At 46.8% G+C, this 26,729-nt stretch overlaps 1 protein-coding gene across 1 annotated transcript in view; it reads left to right on the top strand.

Annotated features, from left to right (window-relative positions):
- The window catches only part of LMX1A (LIM homeobox transcription factor 1, alpha), a 174,672-nt gene extending 154,006 nt beyond the window's left edge, over positions 1-20,666 (top strand). Inside the window, exons 4-8 of the mRNA XM_010851971.1 lie at positions 10,495-10,667; positions 13,541-13,618; positions 15,390-15,459; positions 17,594-17,764; positions 20,051-20,666. Of these exons, the coding sequence (XP_010850273.1) occupies positions 10,495-10,667; positions 13,541-13,618; positions 15,390-15,459; positions 17,594-17,764; positions 20,051-20,211 (653 nt within the window). The 3' untranslated portion in view covers positions 20,212-20,666. The remainder of the gene's footprint in view (positions 1-10,494; positions 10,668-13,540; positions 13,619-15,389; positions 15,460-17,593; positions 17,765-20,050) is intronic.
- The last annotated feature ends 6,063 nt before the right edge of the window (positions 20,667-26,729 follow it).

The following is a 26,729-nucleotide window of genomic DNA, read 5'->3' as shown; positions in this document are numbered from 1 at the left end:
GGCTCTAGGTCAGTGATCACACCATCGTGATTATCTGGGTCGTGAAGATCTTTTTTGTACAGTTCTTCATGTATTCTTGCCATCTCTTCTTAATATCTTCTGCTTCTGTTAGGTCCATACCATTTCTGTCCTTTATTGAGCTCATCTTTGCATGAAATGTTCCTTTGGTATCTCTGATTTTCTTGAAGAGATCCCTAGTCTTTCCCATTCTGTTGTTTTCCTCTATTTCTTTGCATTGATCGCTGAAGAAGGCTTTCTTATCTGTTCTTGCTATTCTTTGGAACTCTGCATTCAGATGTTTATATCTTTCCTTTTCTCCTTTGCTTTTCGCTTCTCTTCTTTTCACAGCTATTTGTAAGGCCTCCCCAGACAGCCATTTTGCTTTTTTGCATTTCTTTTCCATGGGGATGGTCTTGATCCCTGTCTCCTGTACAATGTCACGAACCTCATTCCATAGTTCATCAGGCACTCTATTAACCCCATTTGACAAACCGAAGCAATGTAGAGGCATCTTGGCTCAGACTACCAGCTAGTAAGTGATGGAGCACACTGTTGAGGTCAAGGCACTGCTCTTAACCACTGTATTCTAGTTCCCATAATGAAATTTCATTTATTTATATATTTATTTATTTTGCTATTCTGCAAGGCATGTGGGATCCCCAACCAGGGATTGAACCCATGCCCCCTGCAGTGGAAGCGTGGAGTCTTAACCACTGGATCACCAGGGAAGTCCCCCATAATGAAATTTTTATATTATTCCAGTACAATTTTTTAAAAAAAATCTGAGCATTTGTTATTTTGTTTTTGTTTAAACGGTTGGAGAATAATGTCGAACAACATATACAATTGTCTTCTAACTTGAATATACTTGAGTAACTAAAACATTGGAGGTAGACAAGCAGGTGCTCTGGGTATTTGGAAAGGGATGAAATTGACTTGGGAAGGAGCTGAGGGAGGCTTCAGGACAAGATAAATGTGGATCTTTTTAGTGGAGAATTATGGAAACAAAAGAAGGTTTCGCCCTGCCCCCCGTCATTTCTTGGCTAATTACTCTGTTTTATTTTATTCTTAACATTTTAACATTGTTAGCAGCTATGCTAAGTTTTTCTTTCCTCCTTATCTCTCTTCTCCCACTAGGGATAGGAGAACAGTGACTTCCTGGACCTTGTCCATGCCTCCTTATCCTGGGTCTAGTACCTGTACACAGGAGGCACACTCATGTGTGGTTGTTGAATGACAGGGTTTTGTATGAGAACTGTGAGTTTCTTAATCAGTGGAAACATATAAGTTCATGAATACCCAAGAGGCATAATAAAGTCAAAATATTTAAAATATCTCACATTTTTATGCTATTTTACGAATATTTTTCAAAGTGCTTTTACCTATTCTTACTGCTGAGTTCATAATTCCATCAGGGTAGCTTATCAGGTCTTTATTCCCCTGATTTTACAAATTAGGAAGGTGGGGCTCAGAGAAGAAAGGTCATTTGCCTTAGGTCACACAGCAGATGAGTGGTGGATGTAATATCAGAGGCTAGGTGTCTGACTTCACTTGGCCCTTTTCTTTTGAGTCTATCAGTGGTTTATAGAATGGTCTAGAGTCTGAAGGCCTGACTGGGTATTGGCCTTGGTTTGTCTTCCAAACCAGCAGAGGGCCTGGCAGAACCAGAACATCTAGACCAAGCGGGTAGGCAGTCAGATCAGCTGTGGTTCTCTAAGCAAATTCTCTTTGTGATTAAGTCCACAGTGAATTCATCCTAATATTTAGAATGTTTTAGCCAATTCACCCCAGCTCCCTAGTCACCTAGAGGATTGTTGGTCTGGGTCTTTTTAACTTAGATAATTAACCCTTTGTCTTCCATTCCAGATAATTTTATCTCCTGAAGACTGGTGATTAATGCAGCAAAATTGGATTATTCCAAAGAGATATGATATTCAATCCACTTAAGTCAGTTCCTAAGTTTGGAGCAAACACACTCAAACCTTAATAATATAACCAAATACAGTGTCATGCCCATCATACCCCATGCCTAGTAAGCCATCAGGTTAGCGGATTAATGAGCTTGTATTGAGACTGAGAGACTTCCCAGGTGGCTCAGTGGTAGGTAAAGAATCTGCCTACCAACAGGAGATGTGAGTTTGAACCCTGATTTAGGAAGATCCTCTGCAGAAGAAAATGGCAACCCACTCCAGTATTCTTGCCTGGGAAATTCCATGGACAGAGGAGCCTGGTGGGCTACAGTCCGTGGGGTCACAGAGTCAGAGATGACTTAGCGATTAAACAGCAGTTGAGACTGAGAGCAGAACCCCAGATATCTGATTTGACTTGTTATGAGCTTCCTGACCTTCTCTAAGTCTGGCTGAATAAAAAAGAATGAGTTGTGGTTTAGGCTTCCATGCTTGATTGGAATACAGTGATGGTGGTGGAGAGGTATTTTCTGATGTCCTGATTACCAAGATTTCCAGTACTGACAAAGCTATGCATAGTTCCATTGAACATTTACCTCTGCTTATCAGTTGGGGTTGCATGTGGCTATCTTTTCATTAAAAAGGGGAGGCCAAAGAGATGGGAGAACTCAGAGAGGAAAAGATACAGAGTGTGTGTGCCTGTATAGAAGGGAGAGGGAGTGAGGCAGGGTAAATGTCAACAGAAAGCCTACTGAAATGTGAAAAGACACCAAACTGATGCAGATCTACAGAAATTCCACTAGTCAAACCAGGACTGTTTCTGTTCCCGACAAACCTCCCAGGCTCAAGGGGAACTTCAGGAACACCAGCCAGCCAAGGAAAGCAAAAGGAGAGGGTGCTAGGCCGTGGGGGGCGCCTGCATTCTCAGAGTGGAGACCGAGCTCCCCTCGGGGGACTACCCGGACGCCTGAGCTGGGTGCCCCTCTCCTTCTGCTTGGCACAGGAGCCTCCATCTGCAGTGGACATCGCTGAACAGAGGGGTTCTTCTTGGGACCCCTTACCCGTGGCCTGCGCAGGAGTGTAGCTCTGCTCCTGTCTGCCCTGATCCTGAAATGCTAGGTGCCCCGTGACTGAGGATCCTCCCAGAGTGAGGGTTGGAGTGGCAGGGTGTGCCTGGGGAGAGTGGGGTGGAGTGAGGGGAACCAGGATTTAAAATAAGGTCTGTCCTTTTTCGACTGAAAAGAGTGGCTTTTCCAGCAGGAGCTCAGAGTGGAAGATCCATCACCCCAGAAACCCTTCCCTTTTCTCTCCTTACTCTTTAATAACAGTGATGCTGCCTCACCTGGTGATCCAAGTCCCAGGTATCCTTGGATCATCAGAACCCTGGGAGGCAGCGGAGGCAGGAGAGGGAAAATGGAAGTGGAAGACAGAGCATCCCAGCTGTGTGCCCTTCGGCAAAATATCACTCACCTCCCTGGGGCCTGGTTTACTCATGTGTAGTTTAAAAAAAAGGGGGACAGATAATAACACAATTTCTGCCTCCTAGTGTTCCAACAGAAACAATGAAATAATGCAGTTGTAAAGTGAGGCTTTCAAGTGTTAGTTAAGGGAAAGGGCTGTTTTTTCATCTTATAGATAAAGAAATTGAGTCTCAGCAATGTGAGGAATCTATCCAAGGATACACAGCTGAGTAGTAAAACTAGAACTAGAATCCAGGTCTCCTGTTTCATGGCCAGAGTTACCTTCCACCAGGTAGGTAACTGCTCTTTTGATATAAAGAGTGGTCTTTCAGTGGTTATGGGAGACCTAGCTCCTAAACTGCCCCCACTCCTGGGCCAGGGCCCACACAGGTGACTGTCATTTGTTTATGCCTTATTTTCTGGGTAAAAAGTCTGAATCTCTGCTCCCTGCAGGAGTGTTTCTCACCTGGGCTTGGAAGTAGGCAAGCTTGGTGTGAAACTTGGCCCCACCACCTGGACCCTGTGTGTTGGGGCAGGTTCCTGAAGCTTTCTGAAGCTGTGATTATTCCTTAGATAGGAGAGGAGTTCTTCCAGTACCTGCCATGCTGTGTTGCCATGGAGAGGAGGTGAAATGTTTACCCTGGACACAGAGACTGACACCTAACTGGTGCTTGGGATGTGGGCCTTCTCTTTTCTCAGGTTCCTTGTCTAGTGCTTTCTAGACTTCCCTGGTGGCTCAGACGGTAAAGCGTCAGTCTACAATGTGGGAGACCCAGGTTCGATCCCTGGGTCAGGAAGATCCCCTGGAGAAGGAAATGGCAATCCACTCCAGTACTATTGCCTGGAAAATCCTATGGACAGAGGAGCCTGGTAGGCTACAGTCCATGGGGTCTCAAAGAGTCGGACACGACTGAGCGACTTCACTTTTGTCTAGTGCTGAGACTCGAGAGACTTCCTCAACCCAGTCTGCAAAGCAGACCTGGGGGCCGGGTGGTATCATACACATGTAGACACTGGTGTCTGCTTTCCTGGACCTCACGGCCCTTACCCGGGTCCACACTTTCCTGTGTAGCTCCAGCCACAGAACTGCCCCCATGTCTCATTGCTAATGACATTGGCTCAGGAACATCTGGGCCCCTGGAGAAAGCTCCATGTGGCCTCTCCTGCTGTTCTTCTTCCCCAGATGTGCACACCCTCTGAGGCCCTGAGGTCCCCCTACTAGCCTGCATACACATTCTTTCCCCTTTTCTCCAGTCTCAGGCTGAGCCCTTTTCCCCACTCCTGCCCTCTCCCCTGTGCCTGTCCGGACCAACTCCTTCTTCCTCCCTTGCATTTAGACTCCTGCCTTCACTAGCTCGTCTGGCTCATTGACACCCTTCTTTCTTCAATGCCTTTATTTTTAAAAATTGAAGTATAGTTGATTTAGAGTGTTGTGTCAGTCTTGGGTATACAGCAAAGTGATTTAGCTATACATACATATATATTCTTTTTCAGGTTCATTTCCATTATAGTTTATTACAAGATATTGAGTATAGTTCCTCATGCAATATAGTAGGACCTTGCTGTTTATTTTATATATGGTATAAGTATAGAGCTATATAGTATAAATATAGTACTATATAATACTATACATATAGTATTATCAATATATAGTGTATCTGCTAATTCCAAACTCCTAATTTATCCCTTCCTTCTTTCCCCTTCTAAATGCCTCCATTTTTATTGATAGTCTTTTTTTACCATGCCTGAAACTCATAACCAAATACTATGTTATATTTATTGTTTCACACATGCTAACTCTCTCACATGCTCGCTTTCTGTTCCTTGAGAGCAAGGGGTCACCTCTGATCTCTGTCATCCCTGGGGCTGAGTACCTGGTGATGTGCAAGTGGACTGTATATTCAATGAGCCTCACTTGCCAGGCCTAGGTCTTGCTCCCCTGCTATTTGACGTTCTCTCTTGACACAAAACACCCTCTCTGTCCTTTCCTGCCTGGCAGCTTCTGTGCACTGCCTGTCATTCACTTGCACCTCCAGTGACACCTGTATTCTGTCACGTTCCCAGCCCCCTCCTCCAGCTCCTGTAAGCAGAGTTATTATTTTGGCACTTGATCATTATCCTCTGTTAATCTGGGATCTGTAAGAGCAGAAGCTGAATCTCCATCATCTCTGTAGCCCAGAACTGTCCTTCTGCAGTGCCTGACTCGGGAGCCCACAACAGATGCTGAGTGGATGCTGATGCAGAGTCCAAGGCAAATCTACAGAAACGTGATTTGGGTCTGAGTTGAGACCTCCTTGAAGGACTCTGTATGAGGCAGTTTCAAACTGTAGCTGCAGGGACGTCACTATTCTAGAGAGCTTGAATGCCTTTTGAATGTGAAATGCTGCCTTGCATCTATGCTCGGGGAGGGTGGAATTCTGATCCTCTAGCACAGGGCAGCAACTGAAATAGTTTCCTATATATTCTGTCCTCATAAATTCCTCCCTTGCTTCTTTCCCTCCCACTCCACCCACCACACGTCCCAGAGCCTTCCTCTTCTCCCCTGCCTGAAGGACATTTATGAGGACCATCACGGGGGGAGCATCTGAGCCCTGTTCCTGCCTCTCCCTTCCCTCACTTAAGGGTCTCTGGTCCCCCTCCCTCACCCTCGCCTCCTGGGCCAAGCTCTGATATCTCTTGCCCAGTTTATGGGCCGTTGGGATTTTTCCAACAACCTGAAATGAATCTGGGAGGCCCCACAGGTAGTACAGCCTGTCTCGGAGCCATAAACCATGGCTGGTCTTTCATCTGCCATTGCTTATGTCACGAATGAGTGGGAGGACCAGGCAAAGGGAAGCTATAGCCCCTGAACCATTCCAGATTTTCTTTTTTACAAGAAAGCAGGAAGAAAGGCCCTGAGAAACATGCTCCAACTTTGTGCCAAGCAAATTCATTTCAGCCTGGTAGGCTGTGCATAGAGACTTAATCTCTGGACTTTCCCTCTAGGAGTCAGATTTATGCTGCGTTTGTGTCTAAATGGCCTCCAGGGATGCTGACATTTGTTGTTGGAGACAGCAAGTGGTGTTCCTTTCATCTCCGCTGAGGGGTGTCAGCTTAAATTATGAGGGATCGCTCTGGCCTGCATCTGGGTGTGGGAGCCTCTGGTGAGGCAGAGGGGCCAGCCCTCCCTCCGCTCCCGCGATGTCTCTGCTGTTAGAAGGTTTTTCTTCATCTTCTGCTCTATGGTACTCCTGCTGGCCCAGTGAGAAATCTCCTGGCTCGTTTAGAACTTTCCTTTCTCTTGGACAAATCATTAAGTGTATATTTGAGGCACTGCGGACTTGCATGGAGAAGTTGGCATCAGAGGCAGGCAGTCCTCCCCTGCTGAAGGAGGCGGCAGGAGCCTGTGTTAACATCCCAGGAGTGGCCTGGAAATTCCCTGAAAGAGTCAGAGGGCACTGCTGCGCTCATGTTCACCACCTGGCAGGCTGAAGCCAGCGATGGTCTGCATTCCCCTTGGCAGCTGGGTCGCGACATCTGTCTGCATTTTGGGAAATGCCCAGAGGCACTCCATTCCTCCGTCTTCAGACTCTCTCTTGCTCAGATCTGCCAAGACACCTGAAATTTCACAGTGGTGACTCTTTGGTTGGAAGCATTTCCTGTTCCGTGTCTGTACACTGCTGAGTGTGCCAGAGGACACACCAAACTATGGCAGTCACTAACTCTTCAGTGTTGAACAGTGCTTCCTGCTCGAGTCAGAGCCTGAAAGCCTGGAGCACAGGATATGTACGTTTTGATGGAGAACAGGTCAGGAGCGGTCCAGGGCAAGGGTCAGCACACTATGGTATGCAGGCCAAGTCTGGCAGGGTGCCTGTTTGGGAAATAGTTTTATTAGCACCCAGACACGCCTCTTCATCCTGTCTGTGCTGCATTCATGCTACAATGGCAGAGTTGAGTGGTTGCAACAGAGACCATAAGACCTGCAAAGAATAAAATATTTTACTCCCTGGCCTTTGGCAAAAAAAGTTTGCAGATGCCTGCTCTAGAGCATCTAGTGTTTCTTGGAAGGCAAAATGGGGCCCCTTAGGAGACAGAAGAGAAAGACTGAATAGCAACAAGGAGGAATCAAAGGGAGAAAATGCACCACAAAAATGATAGAGGCACTCCAGGGTCAAATCTTAATCTCATCCTCCCTCTCCTCCCACGTCTGCCTGCCCTCCTTCTCCTCCTCTTCTGAAAACAAATGTTTTCATCTCTCCTCTCAGGGATGTAGAGAGAATGAGTGAGCAGCTGCTTGTGATGCCGCCCTAGCAGACAGTTCTCTTTGCCCTCCTCCTAGCTGTTCCATGATGGGATCTTGGGAAATGTGCACGTGCCTTAGCAGGGGTGAGTCCAGAGTACACAGACGGCAGGGGCCCCAGCCAACCACTGCTGGGGCTCTGAACAAACTTCACCCATCACATCTTCCTTCTGGAACCAGCCCTGATCCCCTCTCCTTCTCTTTTCCTCTTCACAAGCACTTGCACACTCACTTTCTATAAAACCAACTCACAGTGCAAGCTAGGGTCATGTCTGCGAAGAGAGAGGAATGAATGCTCGCACTTAAAACCATAACTCAGACTCCCGTCAATGTGCAACTGTTAAGAGAAAACACGGATCTCAGATTAAGAACACATCCTTTGAAACGATGATGATTTACTACGTACCTATCATACCTAGACAGTGCTAAACCCTTTACATATATCATCTCATTTAATTCCAACAACACCGTCACCTTCTCCAATAAGAAAATTGAGTCTTGGGAATTTCTTGACAATCACACATCATCACCGGCAAGGCCAGAATTGACACCCGAGTTCCTATGGCTCCAGAGTCCATGCTTGTGGACACCGGGCCATCATGCTCTTCTAATGGTTATATGAGCCGTTGTCATGGAACCTAGCATTATTTTAGATTTTGCATTTTCAACAGTTGCATCATCCTAGTCATCAGTATGCATTTGTATCAAGCTATGTGACTTACTCTGTAAGACATTTGCAAATTCCATTTTATGGACAAAACAGGTATAAGACATGTAGTTTCTGAAGGTGATACAATTGCATATTAAAATCAGTTCTGTACTTTGGATTGCTCACTCATTTGTTCCAGACTCAGTAACCTTGTAGTCATCTGCCTTGCAGGAGAGCTGCACAATTCTTGGCATGGGGTGTCAGCCACATTGCCTCAGAAATAGTACCCAAAGCATCAACAGTATCAGAGGAGCATCTTTTGATCCCAAAGAATCCACTCAGAATTATTGGCTTCACAAAAGACTGAGTCTGGGGAGTCTCCGAGCAGCAGGATGTAGGGCCCAGCAAGGATGAATCTGCACCATCAATGGCCTCCTTTTTTCTACCTTTTCTCTCCTTGTGGGATCTCCTTAGTTCCCCAAGGCTTTTAGTTCTTACATGCTTGTTTTTTTCTTGCCATTCTGAAAACCTCCTTCTAGAAAGATCCTAAAACCCCTTACTTCTGACTTAGATCAGCTTACTGAATTCTCCCCTGGGAAAAGAAGCCTAAGAGGTTGAAGAGGCCAGAGTCACCAATCCTTGTCATGAAGATTCTTCTTTAATCTCACCTTCATCCATCTTTTAGGTTTTATCATTTGTACTCTTACAGGGAGTAAGGCAGAGAGGAAAAGATGTCCTTCCCATAACGTCTAATAGAAGCCTCCTGTGTGCCTCTGTGTTAGCTGCTTTGGGTATTCTTATCTCCAGGGCAGGCTCAGTGTAGGGCATCCCTTACACAGGGTTGAACTTGAAACAAGAGGCAGAGCTGGATGGAGACCCAGGTCTGCCTGTGTCAGACTGTTCAGTTACACTGCAAGGCTCATGCCATCAGGGAACTCACAGTTCATCTTCCTTCACATTCAGACTGTAAGTCTAAAAGTTCATAGAGGAAAGCTTCTTAGCCATTGTCTTTCAGATAAAAATAAGGGTTTTTTTGCTCTAGCAGAGTCAAAAAGTAGGATTAAACTAAGTCTAAACTCCAACATGGTATGCAAAAAAAGCATCTTTCCAGAGGAGGTTGGGATGAAGAAGTAGGATGTGGAGCCCACACCCAGTGGGTCCCCTCATCCGGGACTTCTTGAAGTGGCCAGAAGGGGACCAGAATGAGGGGACTGGAGCCGAGGAGGCTCGTGGGACAAAGGTTTCTCCTGGAGGAAAGAGGGCAGCTGAGCTGTGTAAGGACCCAGAGAGAAATGAGGGTCTTACTAGGGTAATGTGAGCACACAACTGCCTGTGGCTTTTAATGCCAAAAGTAGGAAGGAATCTCTCTCACAGAGGTATTTCCTAGATCCTGGAAGCATCTTCTCAGAAGTGTGAAATCTGTGGGATGCAAAAGGTAGCCTGGGAATGAATGTCATATGTACTAGAGGCTTTATTTCCTTCAAGTTACTCCTTGTATTGATCACTGCTGATAAAGTTGAAGTAAACACATAAATAGTTACTCTACTAGAGAATTATTTATTTTATAGACAGGCAGTTTTGACTAATTGCCTTTTATCTGTCTGTGCACGTAGTTTTATGCTGGTCTTCTGAGGCCTTTTAAACAGTATTGTTTTTTACCTCCTGGCAGTGGCTAGTATTTCAGACATAGTATCTAGAAGTTATATATAACTTATCCAGGTCAAGAAAACTACACAAAGTATTAGTACATTAATAACTGTAATTAGTTATAAATAATTCGTACTGGGCATTTATTATATGCTTATCAGCCTTCTGAATGCCTTCTTGGTAACCTAATTTAATCCGCAAATAACCTCAGTGAAGTGTTCTCCTCTATCCCGATTTTACAGAGAAGGAAATTGATCCACAGAGAGTTAAGTCACTTGCTCAAGGCCACACAGCTGGTAAATGTGGAGCTAGGAGAACGTCCTGGGAGGAAGTCCTGAGCTGTGATGGTGGACTTCCTGGTTCCTATCTCCAAGTTTCAGAAGTTTTTCCTTAGCCCCTTCTTGGGGGCTTTGGGATCAATACCACACAGGTTGTTTCATTCATATCTTAAGTCATCCTCAGAACGTGGACCTGAGTGTCTTATTATGGAATAACATACAACTCCAGATAGCAGCCTTGAGGGACTCAACACATTACTTCTGCTTCTTTCAGGGAAAAGTGATGATGAGGAAAGTCTTTGCAAGTCAGCCCACGGGGCAGGGAAAGGAGCCTCTGAGGACAGCAAGGACCATAAGCGCCCCAAACGTCCCAGAACCATCTTGACAACCCAGCAGAGGAGAGCATTCAAGGCCTCGTTTGAAGTATCCTCCAAGCCGTGCAGGAAGGTACAGAGGGGAAGAAGGGAAGAAAGGGGATAAGGCCCCTCTTCTCTGTGTGTACCCTGGACTCTGGGGTGTCGATGGGCACCTGGTGGGGATCGGGGTGGGAGTGCTGTTAAGACAGTCTGGGCGGGTGGCCTTGAGCCCCATTGGAGGCTCCAGGGATCCCTGTAGTTGTGGCGGGGGCAGTGGTAGAATTTCCTTTTGCTTTTCGGCATGCACCATTCCAACTGGCTACTTCCTCTTACCTTTCATTTCATGGAGAGCAATGGGGAGATAATAAGGGGCTCCATTTGGGGTATAGGTCAAGATGTTACAATAGAAGAAAAATACAGTGGGTTGTAGCATACGTTATTTTTTTGGTCCAGTTTGTTCTGCTTAAGGTGGTGATTTTGGCATTCATCCATGTTGCTGCTCACCCATTTTTGTTGTTGCATGGTATTCCATGGGTAAACCATGGGTTGCTTGTCCCTTTACCTGTTGATGGGCATGTGGGTTGTTTCCAGTTTGGGGCTGTTACAGACAGGGCTGCTCTGAATAGATATGTAAAAAAATACAGTGACTTAAAAAGATAAGAGTTCATGTTGCTCTCATATCATAGTCCAGAGGTGAGCAACACAAGATTGGCCGGGAAACTCTGTCTCATCATATGGGTCTAAGGGACTGCTCCAGATATCACCATTTTTTGCAGCTACCATGGTGGAAAAGAGGGAGTAGGGCGGGGAGTGGGGGGCAAGCAGTTGCTTTTTAAAGGACATACACACCCTGGGATTTTTTGCATCACTCTCATGTGTTGGCTAGAATTTAATCCCATGATTACAAAGGGACCTGGGAAATGAGTCCATCTGGGTATCCATATAAATCCCTAAAACTTAGGAATTCAGTTGCTAAGAGGAAGAAAGAGGGAATTCATTTTGGAGACAATTAGTAGTCTCTGTCACAAATAGCTGCATTTACTTATTAAGTACCCGCCATTTATTGACTCTGCCAGACCAGATACTGTCTTTTATGCAACAAAGATAAAAAAAGAAACGTTCTTGAAATTGAATTGAAATTCATAGAAGAACGATATTTAAACATTTTAGCGTTGTTTTTCCTCTCTCCCTCTGTGTAGGAATCAGTTTTTGCTGCGGTAGCAAACAAAATCTTAGCGGCTCCAACAAGCATTTATTTCCTACTGCTAGGCTGTGGGTTGGCTGCTGGTTCAGGTTCAGGTCTGCCCGCATGTCTGTCATTAAAGGGTCCAGGCCACAGGAGCAGCAGCCACCTGGGCACATGGGTCTCCTGACAATGGCAGGAGGCAAGAGGCTGAGTCCCACCGGGCATGCCCAGTGGGTCTCCATGGAGATCACTCACTTCACATCCAGTAACAGTCCATGGGCCACAGCAAGTCACGTGAGTAAGCCCACTGTGAGTGCAGGGGAAGCACATACCCATCCAGGAGTGGGAAGGATGGTTATTTGCTGAACCACGATACATCCTCCCACCACTTCTGACTTTTGAAGTTTCAACTGCAGAGTGCTTTCTTTCCCTGACCTCACTGCCCCATAAAGTTCCAGCAGAACGAGCTGGTAGAAAGTGAGCCCCAAAGTAGACGTGCATAAGGGCCAATTCCCACCTCCCTCAGCGGTTTACTTGTTCTGCATGTACTAGACCCCCAGCCTCTGTGTGGCCTGTGCCCACCGCCTGTTTCCGGGCCACCAGCAGGGAGGAGCTGTGCGCTGGGACCCTGGGGAGAAAGCGCAAGGGCCAAGACAGAGGGGCAGCCTGGAGCTGGGAGAAGGGAGAGGCCACTCGTGTCTGGGAAATCAGGCGAGGCTTTGTGGGACAGGTGGCTTCTGAGCCGGGCCTCTGAAGGATGGATAGGGTTTCTGCAGGTGACCGTGGGCCCCTGCGTACACTGCTGTTTAAGTTGGCTTAGCAGAAGGACATGCTTTAAAAATCTGCTCTAATCATCCCGTTTCTCCTAAGCTTGAGCCTGAGTGGCATGACAAAGGTAAACGCTTCCCTAGGCCTCCAGCTTGCTCTATTTTCTATGTTTACTCAAGGAGCTTCTAAGTCTCATCTCCTCAGAATCTAACCATGAGGGGTCAGTGTGTCTCAGGGCCACTCTTGGGAGATCTGTGCCTCTTCCCTCTTCCCTTCTGGCCCGTCCCTCGCCATGTGCCTGTAGAGAGGGCAGAGGTTTAAACCCCTCTCTTCACGAGAGGGGCCTCGATTGTCCTGTCTCTTCATAGCCCCAGGCCACGTACCCACCTCAGTGTGGTCTGCCTTGCATTGTCAGATCCCAGATGGCTCTTATCTTATCTTTTTTGAGGGCTCGCTGTAACTGAATATTCCTGAGACACCCAAAGTGACCTAGAGCTATTAGGGACAAAACCAAACATTTAAGTCAGTGAATTAAGACAGGAGAAGAGAGCAAGTGAGAACTATTTGTTTTTGCAAAGTGATTTTTCACCCTCAGTTCTCCTTAAGTAGGTTATGGCATATACCTGGCATATAGCTGAAACCCCAAAATAGATTTTGCTAGTATCTAAGAACTGCTTGAAGGCCCAGGTTCCAGAGGATGAGAAATCCAGGAACACTTCTTAAAATACAAACCTAAATGAAAGCTTCTTCTCACTTACCTCGGACGCACTGTCTCTCCATACAAACCTAAATGAATGCTGCTTCTTCCCCTCACTTTCCTGGGGACGCACTGTCTCTCCCACTGAAGGGAAGCAATGCTCTGTGTTTGGGATTTCGCTGAGCATTGAATATTCACCAGCTGCTGTGTGGGATGTGGCCTGTTGGGCTCCCTGTGCACTGCACAGGAAGTGTTCTGCCTTCTACTCTGACATGCCAATATTTCTCTATTTCTAATGTTACGTATTTTTAAGGTGAGGGAGACCCTGGCTGCAGAGACAGGGCTGAGCGTCCGTGTGGTTCAGGTGTGGTTCCAGAACCAGAGAGCTAAGGTAATCTGCTTCTTACTTCTGTCTCTGTGTGGCCGCTTTCCTGAAATAATAGTAGAATGTTGTATTTGCCTGCAAATTTTCTAACTTCAATTCATTGGATAGACTGGTGCTCTCATTTCAGAAAGTCTATGATGAGCAGTCATTTCAGCCACAGCATACTTGCAGAAGGGCATTTGTTCTAGTGGGATACTGTTATTTTCCTTGTGACTGTGGCTGTCAGTCGTTTTCATGAAGAAATGCCTTTCTGTGTCTTGGTAAAAGCAGGTTCTTCAATTCCTATTCATTTAACCCAGATGCCAGAGTTCCTTTGAAATTTCAGAGGGAAACCAACATAGCACCCATATGATTGGTCTAAGACAACATTATGGCACACGGAATGGATGTCCTAACTCAGCTTTCCTAGTGCCCCGCCTGTCCCTGTTAGATCCTGTTGTCCTCTGGATCCTGCCAAGGTGTGCATACCCCTGGCACGGCCTCTCATCTCTCTTAGACCTTTCCTTATTTATCTTCCTACCTGTACACAAGCATGTGTTGGGCTTCCCAGGTGGCACAGTGGTAAAGAATCTGCCTGCCAATGTAGGAGACACAGGAGATGTGGATTTGATCCCTGGATTTGGGAAGATTCCCTGAAGGAAGAAATGGTGACCCACTCCAGTATTCTTGCCCGGAAAACCCCATAGACAGATGAGCCTGGTGGGCTACAGTCCAGGGTGTTGCAAAGGGTTGGATATGACTGAGCACACGCACACACACACACACACACACACACGTGTGTTAGTGGCCCATTTCTCTAGACCTCTAATCTTTAGTGGGCGATGGATTCATATCTCATTTGCTAATTGTGATTGGTTAAGATACTATTTCCCTAACTAAATTCCTCAGACTGGGCTTCTGGTGTGTAGTCCATGGTCTTTACTATGAAAGAATTTCATAGTTCAGTAGGTTTGAGAGAACCTATAGCCTATATATTCATAAGCAGGGAGCATATTCGAAGTTCTGAGAAATCTTGCAGTAAAGAAGTTTTTTAAAAATCTAATGTTCCCTACACACACACACACACTCAAGAACCACCTAAAGGCCCAGTTTCCAGAGGATGAGAAACCCAGGAACTCTTCTTGAAATACATACCTAAATGTATGCTTATTCTTCTCTTCATTTACCTGGGGAATGAAGGTTTACCTAATGTTGCCTGCCCCCACCCCACACACACGCACACACACCAAGGATCTCATGGAACCCTAATGTTCCACAGAAGACACTTTGAGAAAGATTGGGTTGATGTGTTCCTTATGGGAAGTTAGTGTGCTTTGGGAGACAAGCTCCTTACCTAAAGGCATGCATGTCCTGGTAGGAGTCTCTGCCACAAGGGCCAGTGGGTGGAACGGCCTCTTGGCTCATGCCAAATCACAGGTGCCAGCAGGCCCTTACTGCACATCTAAGCTGAGCTGCAGACTGCACATCCCTCACTTACACCTCACAGTAAACTGTGACGCCATAAGCAGCAGGTTTTATTTGTTGAGAGGGCATCCCTGTTCCTGCCAAGAGCAGCTGCCCTGAGGATTCCTAGCCAGCTGTCTTTCCATGGCTGCAGTGTAGAAATCCCTCAGCCGCCATGCATCAGGCTCAAGGCGCCTGAAACGTGGATTCTCTCCTGAGTAAAAGCTAGGGAAGGGGTCCCTCTGCTTTCCCCCTGAGCCGATGCCCCCTGGCCTAGCTGTGAGAACCTGCTGCAGGCCCCCTGACTTCTAATCCTGAGTTCTCTCCTCCCCAGATGAAGAAGCTGGCCCGGCGGCAGCAGCAGCAGCAGCAAGATCAGCAGAACACCCAGAGGCTGAGTTCCGGTAAGCTGGCACCTCCTCCTGGCCAGGCCTCTCCTGCCAGGGGCCTGCAGCTGCCTGTCCTTGGAATGACATCTCTGGGCTCCCTGAAGCCCAGTCCACACTCACTTGGGAGAAGGGACCTTCCAGGGAGGACCAAACCATGAGAACTGAGAGAGGTCAGAGGGCGCCAGCTGAAGGCCCAGAACTGTGGCACTAACCAGTCCAAAGCCCCCGTGCCCAGACCCTGCTGTGGTATCCGGGCCTGTGTCGGGGCCTACCTGCAGAATCAAAGACACGCCCTGTTTCTCATCCAGCCTGGCCCTCCTTCTTCTAGGCAAATCAGCTTCATCGAAGACACCACAGTGACTTACAATCCTTTCTAAAATAATATGAAATAGTAAAAATAATGATAGTGGAAAAAAAAAAAAAAACTCCTTTGCTGAGCACCTTTGCTCTCACTCATGCTGACCTGACTCACAGCCACCAACCCCCAAGGTGAGCAGAGGAGTTATTAATATTTCCATCTTACAGATGCACAAACACAGGTTCTGCAAGGATGGACCACAGTCCTAGGTCAGTGAAGGATGGAGTTGGGCTGGAACCTGTCTAAGGCCCACTTGGTCACGCTGCCTTAGCTCTCCCTTATCTCCATGTACCTTCATTTTTTTTTTTTTAATAGGGGTGATGTGAGGATTGGGGAGAGTGTGAAACGGGACAAGCTGTGGGACCCTTTAAGGAAGTTAAAAGAAAAAAAGCAAGAATGACGATGTTAAACAGTATCATTCTTAAAGGGACATGGCCCCAGCCTCAGCTGCCCAGTAGAATCTCCCGAGTGGTCTGCGCCCTGGATCAGGGATTTTTTTTTTTTTTTTTTTAGGGATTCTTGCCCTTTAAGGGGCACCACAACCACCTGGCATTGGTGTAGATTCTGATCCTTGAGATAATGGTGGGCCTGAAGAGTCTGCATTTTTAATAAATTCTCATTTGTGCCAGCCTGTGGACCACAGTTGGAAGGCTGTGGAAAGTGGCATCAGTTGTCTGGCCCCCAGACAAAGCCCCTTCCCTTCATGGACCTTGCCTTATGCTTGATGCTGGGGCTAGGCTCCATCAAGAATTTGATTTTTCCAGTCAAGAGTTCTTTCTATTCCTTACCTTTGAGGCCAAATAGTATCTTATGACAAGAGAGGTGCTCTGGTAGAAAAATCAAGCAAGAACATGGGCAGCTGGGCAGGGTGGAGCCAAGCTGGTCAGAGGACCTGAATCTGCCACAGCTCTACGTGCAGTGCTGTTTGGAGATCTGAGACCTGCCTTTCTGTCTCTCTGCACCTCCGGCTTGCGTCCCTAGGGTATGGTAGTGCTGTCGGATAGTCACACAACCCTGTGGGCCTCAGAGAGGGTCACAGATCAGACAGGGCATCAAGAGGAGCCATGTGAGTTGACTCCATACGGGCCAATGTGCTCAAAGGGAGGAGAAGGCATCATGGCATTATGAGAACACAGACTTCTAGTGCTTGGAACTTTGAAGAATTCTAGGGGCAGCTCCTAGGGTGGACTTAAGGTGGAACTAGAGTCTGAGAGTTAATGCAACCATGTTCAGAAAACCACGGCAGGATGTGGAAGGGGGAACTGAGTCCTCCTTTTCTGATGGAATTGTGTACACATCAGAGCAAGTTGCAGACCCAAAGCACACACACACCCTCTCATGGAGTCTTCACATCAGCTCCACAAGGCCCCCTGGATCAATACGATGAACCCACTTGACTGATAGGATCCTAGTGGGGTAATGTTGGAAGGATCTTTAGATGTGTCTACTCTGTTGGCTGCCAAGCCTGTGTGTAGCATCAAAAGCCTTTGTCTTAATGATATGGTTCAGGGAAGCTCTCCAAGTACAACACTCATCCCCCTTCTCTATCCTTCAGCACAGTCACTGGCGGCCCGTGGTAGGGCACACGCTGGGAACCACTGATGTCACCTCATCCCTTCTCTCCTGTAAATGAGGAAAGTAAAATGATGTCGCCGTGGCCACACAACGTGTGTGGTCCCCAGCCAGTGGGACACATGAGGTTCAGAGCTTGTTCAGAGGCCCTACCCCACCTTCAGCATGAGATACTGGGCTGCACATGGAGAATTATTTATCCTCTTCTTTGTCCCACAGCTCAGACAAACGGTGGTGGGAGCGCTGGCATGGAAGGGATCATGAACCCCTACACGGCTCTGCCCACCCCACAGCAGCTCCTGGCCATCGAACAGAGTGTCTACAGCTCAGATCCCTTCCGACAGGGGCTCACCCCACCCCAGATGCCTGGAGACCACATGCACCCCTATGGTAAGAGGGACTCAAGCCCCGCAGGGACCTCGCACAGCTTGCTTGCGTGAGTTTTTCATCCCCTCCCAGTTCCCCTCCCTATGCAGTTCCTAGTTGCTCATTAAAGTTCCAAAGCAGAATAAGTGTCCCACAAAATGCTGCTAAAATCACATAACCTATGGCTCCAGAAGTAAGACCAGTACGCATATCCATGAGTCATGTTTCCATCTATTCTCCTTTTTAAAAACTTTTTGTTTGAAAAGGAGGTTGTGTTTTCACTGTAGACCTTTTTGTTGGGATTTAACTTCCCAAGTCTTCCGTTTCCTGCCAGATACCACACTTCTGGGAGTAGGAAATGGCAACCTACTCCAGTATTCTTGTCTGGAGAATTCCATGAACAGAGGAGCCTGGCAGGCTACAAGTCTCTGAGGGCGCAAAGAGTCAGACCTGACTGAGCAATTAAGCACAAACACCACACTTACCTTGCTATGGCACACTCATGCCGGGTACACACTCGTGCAGTGCATGGGACCCACGTGTGATTCCTGGGTCAAGAAGATCCCCTGGAGAAGGGAATGGCTACCCACTCCAGTATTCTTGCCTGGAGGATTTCATGAACAGAGGAGCTTGGTGAGCTTCAGTCCCTGGCGTCGCAGAGTCGGACAGGACTGAGCAACTAACACCATCAGTTTCACCGCATTTACAAGTTCATGAGCATTACCAGCAGTGATATAGTCAGAGGCCTTAATTATGCAACTCTTACATGGGAAAGAATACATGGAAAAGCACAGAAAACAAAGGTTCTAATTGGACTCTCCTATTATGGACACGAGCACGTATTCTCATGTAATTCCTAAAACATAAGCTGACTTGTGAAGTAAAGTCCCAGTCCCACTTGCAGCCAAAATGGGGTTGCTTTAAAGGCAGGGTGTGGGGGCAGCTGAGATTCCCCCACTTTCCTGGCTTGCTTCTGAAGCCAGTGGACAACAGCTGGGGCCTGGATGCCCTGATGGAGAGGGCAGGCTCTAGAGTTGAAGGCTGAAGTTCAATCTTAGAGTCAAATATACGCCACTGGGTTTTTTATACAGAGAAGGTATATGGCCTATGTAATGCATTTGCCTGTACTGTGAAATCTGTAATCAGTAACCCTGATAGCTAAAAATAAAGTTTTATTCAGTACTCCTTCAAAATGTTAGTATCTGAGATACATGCCTCCGTGCACAGATTTTGTCAACTTCTTTTTTGCCTTCATTATAAAATTATCTATATTGTTGAAATCAGCCCTATCTTTCCCTGTGATGCATTCAGCAAACATTTAATTAAGATCCAGCCACTTGCAGGGCCATCATCGACTAACCTCATTCACTCATACCCACGTAGACACACATGTGCATGCTCAGTGACGGCCATCCTCTTTGCTTCCTGAGAAGACACATCTATGCCTGTGTGCACTCCTCTGCTATGCAAAAGCAGAACAAATAGCTCTTGTTTTTTTGCCAATTCATACATTTTCAGAGTCCTAGGGGTCTTGTTACGTAAATTACTCCTGTGATGAATCCTTTAGTACAATGAATAATTAAAGCCACATGACGAGTTTTATAAACAGCAGTTTTCCTCTCTCCCATTTACTTGAAGTGGAGGTGACATGTCCACACCTCCAGGTTCTGGTCACAGTGGTCCCCCAGCTCTTCCTCAATTTGCCCTGCGAGTTTCGTTGTCAAAGGTTATACTAGTTGAGTGTGGACACCTAACCTTCCTTTCCTTTGCAGTACAAATCTGGGGAAACAGCTGGCACTCAGTATGTTTGTGCTGTTTGAAAGGACAAGTATTATCACCAGTGGATTCGTGAGCATCATTCACAGAGTCGATGTTTGTTTTCTTACCCTCCCTCCTGCAAGAACCTTTTCTGTGGCCAGAGTCTTCTAGAAGCCCTGTGCCTGCCTCTGCAGCCTGCGGTGCTGGGTCTCGCCCACCGCCAGTGTCTAAACACTCTGATATTTGCTTATGCTGGGCTCGGTTTAGCACTACTTTGTCAGATCCTAGTTTATATTGTTTTCAGTTGTTACACGTTAGACATAGCCCTCTAAGGAGGTCTTTGGTGGGCAGGGATTCTGCCCCCTCCTACTCTTCTATGTAGCTCTCCTGTCGCCCCCAGCACTCCCCCTTCCCAGCACCCAGTAGACGGCTTTCCATGGTGGGGACGGGGTGGTGTGCTTAGACCGCGCGGGCCAAATTCAGCTGTATGTCCCGGCATCGAGTGAGTCCCTCCTTCCGGACCTTCATGGCAGTGTTTCGTCTCCGTTTCAGGTGCTGAGCCCCTCTTCCACGAGCTGGATAGTGAGGACACCTCCCTCAGTAACCTGGGTGACTGTTTCCTAGCAACCTCAGAAGCCGGGCCCCTGCAGGCCAGAGTGGGAAACCCCATTGATCATCTGTACTCCATGCAGAATTCTTACTTCACCTCTTGAGTCCTCCCCTTGAATTCTGTGGCTCAGCTCCCGTTCTGGAACAACTGTGTTACGTGAGGGGTCGACTGGCTTTAGTATGGGGAGGCAGGGCAGAGTGGGGTGGGTGGGAGTTTTGTTGGGGATGCTGTTGTATAATGATATGGTGTAGCTTGGCATTTCCAAAGACTGAATACATTACGGATTGCATAGTTTAATGTTTCTAATAAGAGTCTTAGTGTTAGGTACGAAAATGTGTTTATCATTAAGGACAGGGACTTTTAATATAGGCATTTTCATGCAAACTAGATACTAGAGACCCCTAACAACTTCCCACCATTTTGGGGGGAAGCTCTTGTCGAGAGGTGCATATGTCTACCCATCCACACACCCGTAGACAGACAAACGGATAGATAGATGTGTGCGTGAGTGTGTAACCTTTCATACTTTATCATCAAAGTTTATTCCTAATTATAACAGACACCAACTGTACAGCAAAAAGTAACTTTATTTTCAGTGTGAACTATATTTAAGGAAATGCTTGATGCACTTAAGTTATAAAATGAGATAATTTACTTTTATAAACTTTATTTTGAGTTTGAAGAGACTCGTGGGCAGGGCAGAGAGCGCCGCTCCACCGAGGCCCGTAGCTTTGAGTGCTTGAGTTAATTCTGTTTTCAGAGAGTGTCGTTGAGGTCTGGAAAGCAATTACTCTGTGTGGCTGACAGTATTCACTGGTGGATTCTTGCTCTGTTTGAGGTGGAATCAATCACTGGGCTTGTGGGGGGACAGAACCATTCCTGATCATTAGGAAATTTAAAGCCTAGACTCTTTGGCTTTCTTTGAAATTCAGACATGTGACTGTTGGGAAGTCACACGACTAGGAAATTGACTAGGAAAGTCAATTCTGCTCTTGAACTTCACCATCTGCAAGTGTGGGATGAGGCTGATAGTATTTACCTACCTCACTGGGGACACTGAGGCTTAATTCAACCCCAGGACACATGAGCAGGGCTGAGACAAATATCTATACTTGCTTAAAATCCAGCCAACCAGCCATTTGGCAAAGGAAGATACCTGGGCCTATAGGGCAGGAGCCTGAGGGCAACTCTGCCTGCTATAGTACCCCCGGCAAGCCTGGGCTGCACATACTACGTCAGGGCAGCCCAGGGGGACTAGAGGCTTTCGATGGGGAGGAGGCTGTGACGAATGGGTTGGACAGGTTATTATCATATTTTAGACCAGAAGTTGCAGCCTGCAGGCCTGTATTTTATGGCGTGCCTCCTAAGAAGAGTTTTTCTATTTTTAAAGGGTTGTAAAAAAAAAAAAAAAAGGAGGGGGGAGAAAAATATGCAACAGAATATATGTGAGCTGGAAAGCCTGAAATAGTTACTATCTGTAATATCTGGCTCTTTTCATGAAAAGTTGGCTGACCCATGGTCCAGATGCTCTTTCTGCTAACAGCCTCTTGGAGCTCATAGAGGCAGAGGAGGTCCTGGTGGAAACCCAGGGCTCCTCCTCCTGGCTCCCTTTCATGTTGCTGAGCACAGAAGACCCAGCTGCCATTGTAAACAGGGACAGTTCCACAATCTGTCCACCAATTGTGGTGCTAAGATGGGATCCTTCTGTGTTAGGAGGCCTCTTGAGAAACCAGAACAAGTTGATGGGGAAGACAGAGGACTCCTCTGAGAGGGGCCGGGACAGGGTTGGCCTCACTCCTAGGGATGTCACCAGGCATCAGAGCTTTGGTCACAGCTACGTGTCCCCATCACTGTCTGCAAGGCCAGAGGGAACACAGCTCCCTATGATAGAATCACTGTTGTGTGATTTTTGTGCTCTTTTTTATAATTTATGCAAACCACCGAGAAACCTAAACCAGTCTGCTAAGTGAAAATCATGCAGACACTCTATGACTACACAGGTGTCCACGGGGGAGATCAGTTAGAGAAAAGCAGTAGATACTGTGTGAGTGAAGATGAGTAGAGATCCTTATTCCGCTCCTTAATGGCATACCAAGATCAAATTAAAAACCTCTTACAAATGAGCTGGTGTTTATTTAGGGGCAGGGGTGGTTGGCAGGGGACTGGGGGGCCTGGATGTTTTGTCAGCAGTGGCTGAAGCTGCCCATACAGGAAAACCTGACCGAGTGATGACAGCAAAACAGAAGGGGAAAGCAGCTTTCACCTTCCTGCCGAGATGGACTCAGAGACCTCAGTCCCTACAGACACCTCTCCAGGAGGAGATACTGGGAACAGTCCATCCTCCCAGCAAGTTCACTCAAGGCAGGGCAGTCTGTGATATGCATTTGCTTGGATATCAGAGCAGAGTCATGGGCAGGAGAAAGATTTCTCATGCAGGACTGCAGGCAGGTGCCTTGCCAGGATCACGGTCAGAACAACAGACAGTGTGGCTCCCCTGATAGACTCTCCCCAAACCCTCAACAATTTTAAATATGATTATGAATGGGCAAAGATTATGCTTATGGAGTAAAGAAGTCAGGAAATAGTATGGCTGGAAGACCATAAGACATACTCAGAGGAGAGGTGGCATTGTTTTGAATGTTCTTTCTACCCACTGCAGTATTCTTGGGCTTCCCTTGTGGCTCAGCTGGTAAAGAATCTGCCTGCAATGCAGGAGACCTGGGTTCGATCCCTGGGTTGGGAAGATCCCCCAGAGAAGGGAAAGTCTACCCACTCCAGTATTCTGGCCTGGAGAACTCCATGGACTGTATAGCCCATGGGGTCACAAAGAGTTGGACATGACTGAGAAACTTTCACTTTCATCCCCTGAAGTTGTTCAGACCCTTCCACCCCTGACCCTGGCTCATGCACGCACTGTTAGAAGCTGGCTCTGGTTCTCACTGAGGGTCTAGAAGGAGAAATTGGTGGGCAGGTGGTGTCCACCCAGGAAACGTCTGTCTCAGACTGGCCTTGACTGGGCTACCCTGGGTTTCATCTCCAGTTTCCAGACAGAGCTTAGGCATGAGACCTTCACCCTCCATGTTTGCCTGCTTGGCATCCACTCATCCTACAGCATCAGCCTAGACTTGGCTCCCTCAGAGAAGTCTGCAGGGCTGGGTTGCATGCCTGCCTGTGTGGAGGAACTGGACTAATGCTACCTGCTGTGACCACCCCTCCCAATTTTAGAATAGCTCTAACACAAGAGAAATTTCTATTTTTGTTCACATAAAAGGCCTGGGAGGGGGTTTGTGTGAGAAGGGCACCTCTTTTCCATCCAGGATTCCACTGGGGATTGGTTATTTCCTGTTTTCTTTTCTCCCCACTTCCAGCTGAAAGTGGATATGTCTGGATCCAAACCCAGCTTCTCCCCTTACTAACTGCATGGCTTTGGGCAAGTTACTTCCCCCTGCTTAGCCTCTGACCCCTCATCCACAGGACAGGCTCAGTGCTTTTCACGAGCTACTGCAGAGAGGGTGATGAGGGCAAGTGAGAAAGCTCACGCCAAGAGCTGTCCTGGGCATGTGTGTTAGCTGCTGTGCCAGGGGCCAGACCCTGCTCTCACGGTTTGGTCACTAATGAAAAGCTCCTGGGAGTCTCAGACCACATCTGAAGAAGAAGAACACGCACTGGTTCGCCTGAGAGGGAGGTTCCTGATCACACCTCAGTGCAACTGCCTTTAATCTCAGTGTGGGTCTTTTCTAGCCTGACTTAACAGTTGTTGGGAGTGGTTTGGTTTGTTTTGTGTTTCACAGGCATGCAGATAAAATTCCAATTCCAAAGAGACATCAAGAACTCTGGCCTCCAAGGAGAAGCAGTCAGGTCATAGGTGACTTCTCTAGTCATCTGTCACTTGGGGCTTAGTTGTTAGGGCTGAGATGAGAGTGAGTGCCCAGATCCACAGGCTGAGCAGGAGAGTTCTGAGTTGACCCAACATGAGTGAAAAATGGGAACAAGGTGGGAATGAATTTGTCAATTCCAAATTCAAAGACAAAATAAATTTTTAACTGAACCTCAAGTAAAATCAAAATGCTTCTCTCCGTCTCTCCCCTCTTCCATCTCCTTACATACAAATACAAGTGTATTCAGTCAATCCAAGTTGACCTGCAAACTGATATGATTTCACTAGAATAAAAACCAAATGAATACCTTGCTTTCCATAATCCTTTTGTTTATTATGTTGCAACATTTCAATGACAAAAAGGAGTGAGCTATCTTTAGGGCTCAAAAAAAAAAAAAAAAGACCTTGAGATGTTTATGCTAAAAATATAGTCCCTCTACACAAGGATGATGTGGAGATTCCCTAACCTTGAAGTTTGTGCAATATTTAAAGTTACCTAAATAACCTTAAGCAAGACTCTGAGCCTTTATTTCTTCATCTGTGAAATGGGGCCTGTCTTACAGGTTGGTCATGGTGAACATCAAAGGAGATAATTAGGAAAGCTTTTTGTAGACCACGGGCTTTCCTGATAGCTCATTTAGTAAAGAATCTGCCTGCAATGCAGGAGACCTCAGTTTGATTCCTGGGTCAGGAAGATCTGCTGGAGAAGGGATAGGCTAACCACTCCAGTATTCTTGGGCTTCCCTTGTGGCTCAACTGGAAATGAATCCGCCTGCAATGAGGGAGACCTGGGTTCGATCCCTGGGTTGGGAAGATCTCTTGGAGAAGAGAAAGGCTACCCACTCCAGAATTTTGGCCTGGAGAATTCTATGGACTGTATAGTCCAAGGGGTCTCAAAGAATTAGACACAACTGAGCAATTTTCACTTTGTAGACTACAAATGCTGTACAAATAGGAGGGCTTCTTAGTATCTTGTCTCAGGAATCAACCACAGAGGGACCACTTGGGGGTCATGGTATCCATGGGTGCTCCTACTTGGGTGGATGCTCCCAGCAGGATGGCCCTGAAAGAAATCATCGTGATGTTATCAGTACAGTGAATGGAGGATCATTAAGACTGTGTCTTATTTCCTCTCCCAGAAGCTGTGGATTACTTCTCCCACTGCCTGATGGGCATTATCCCCTCTAGCAGCAGACTTTGGCAAAAACAAACAAAGAAACAAACAACCAGGGTGGCCTGACCCCTAGAGGATGGTGAATTAGCTAATCTGCCACTCTTTTTAATCTGTTCCATCACCCCATGTGCCTAGAAAGGAAAAGGTGAAACCTGCCCCTGATATGTGATGGGAATGACCGTCCCTAGATAGTTGCGCAACTGACTGCTCTGGCCCTTTGAGCACCTTATTTATTCATGTATTTAATTCATTCAGTAAATATTTACTGAGCATCTAGAATGTGCCAGGCTCTGGGATGGGTCATAAAAACAGAGAGGAGCAGAGACATTGCCCCTGCCCTCATGGAGGTTACAGTTTAATGGAGGAAATAACCAATAATCATAAATGGTAATAATTTAACTTATACAGTATCAAGAGCCACCAAGAAGACCAAGAACTGTAAGAGAGTAGAAAGCATGGAGGCATGACCTAGTCAGGAAGGTTAGAGAAGGTTCTGTGACCCAGGGATGATGGAGCTGTGATTTTATTCATCTGTCCTTGTGCTCTCCCCCATCAAGTAAGTAGTTCTGCATCTCCTTCCTATAAGGGCATTAATATTTTCACTGCCATGGATGGAAAGAATCTGATGAACTCATGCCCTCCAAGGTGTTTGCTGATAAGGTCTAAAGAAGTTGCTTATATTATCTTTAATGCAAAATGTCTTCAGAGTCAAAGGAGTGGACACTGTCAATCAACACTGTTTATTAAGCCTATTGTAGACATTTGCGCTTTCTGGCCGTCCAGCCTTCTTTCACTCTACTGATAACATCACGTTGATTTCCTTCAGGGCTTTGACCTTTCTGCATGGAGGAGACTCTGTGGGACTCTAAGTCAGGGTGACTCCAGGCTGCTATACCCAAGAAGCAGGGACATACAGAGTTGGAAGCTTGTTCAGAGTTAGCTCACTTCTGAAGGTGCTCCCAACGAGATGGCCAAACAGTTCTTGCTGAGTGGACCCTGGAGTTGCCCTGCTGCCCGTCTGTTGCCAAGACTGGGTTCCAGACACCTTATGATTCTGCGAGCAATCTTCTCTGAACTTCCAATAAAGACCCTTTTTGCTCAAGTTAGCCTGAGTTGGTTTCAGTTGCTTGCAGTCAAAAAGCCCTGACAAAAGCTTTGTTGTTATTGTTTAGCTGCAAAGTCGTGTCCAACACTTTTGTGGCCCCAAAGACTATAGCCTCCATGGCTCCTCTGTCCAAGGGATTTCCCAGGTAAGAATATTGGAGTGGTTTCCATTTCTTTCTCCAGCAGATCTTCCTGACCCAGGGATCAAACCCGCATCTCCTGCATTGGCAGGCAGTTTCTTTACCATTGAGCCACTAGGGAATCCCTACTTACCTACAATTTGTGTAATTGACATTATATAAAGGGTGTGTGTTGTCCTTGCCACAACCTCTGGGTTAGCCTGGGCTGGTATTCCTTCCTTCCTTTTATTGATAAGAAACCTATAGCTCACAGAAATTAAGCCCAAGTTTGTAGAGTTAGTTAGGATCAGAGTGCAGTTTCTAATTCATTCCTTTTGGCTTTCAGT

Source organism: Bison bison, unplaced genomic scaffold (assembly GCF_000754665.1).
Source record: "Bison bison bison isolate TAMUID 2011002044 unplaced genomic scaffold, Bison_UMD1.0 scf7180017864305, whole genome shotgun sequence".
Lineage (NCBI taxonomy): Eukaryota > Metazoa > Chordata > Mammalia > Artiodactyla > Bovidae > Bison > Bison bison.
The sequence above is the reverse complement of the archived record's forward strand: the minus strand, read 5'-3'. Positions and strand labels throughout refer to the sequence as shown.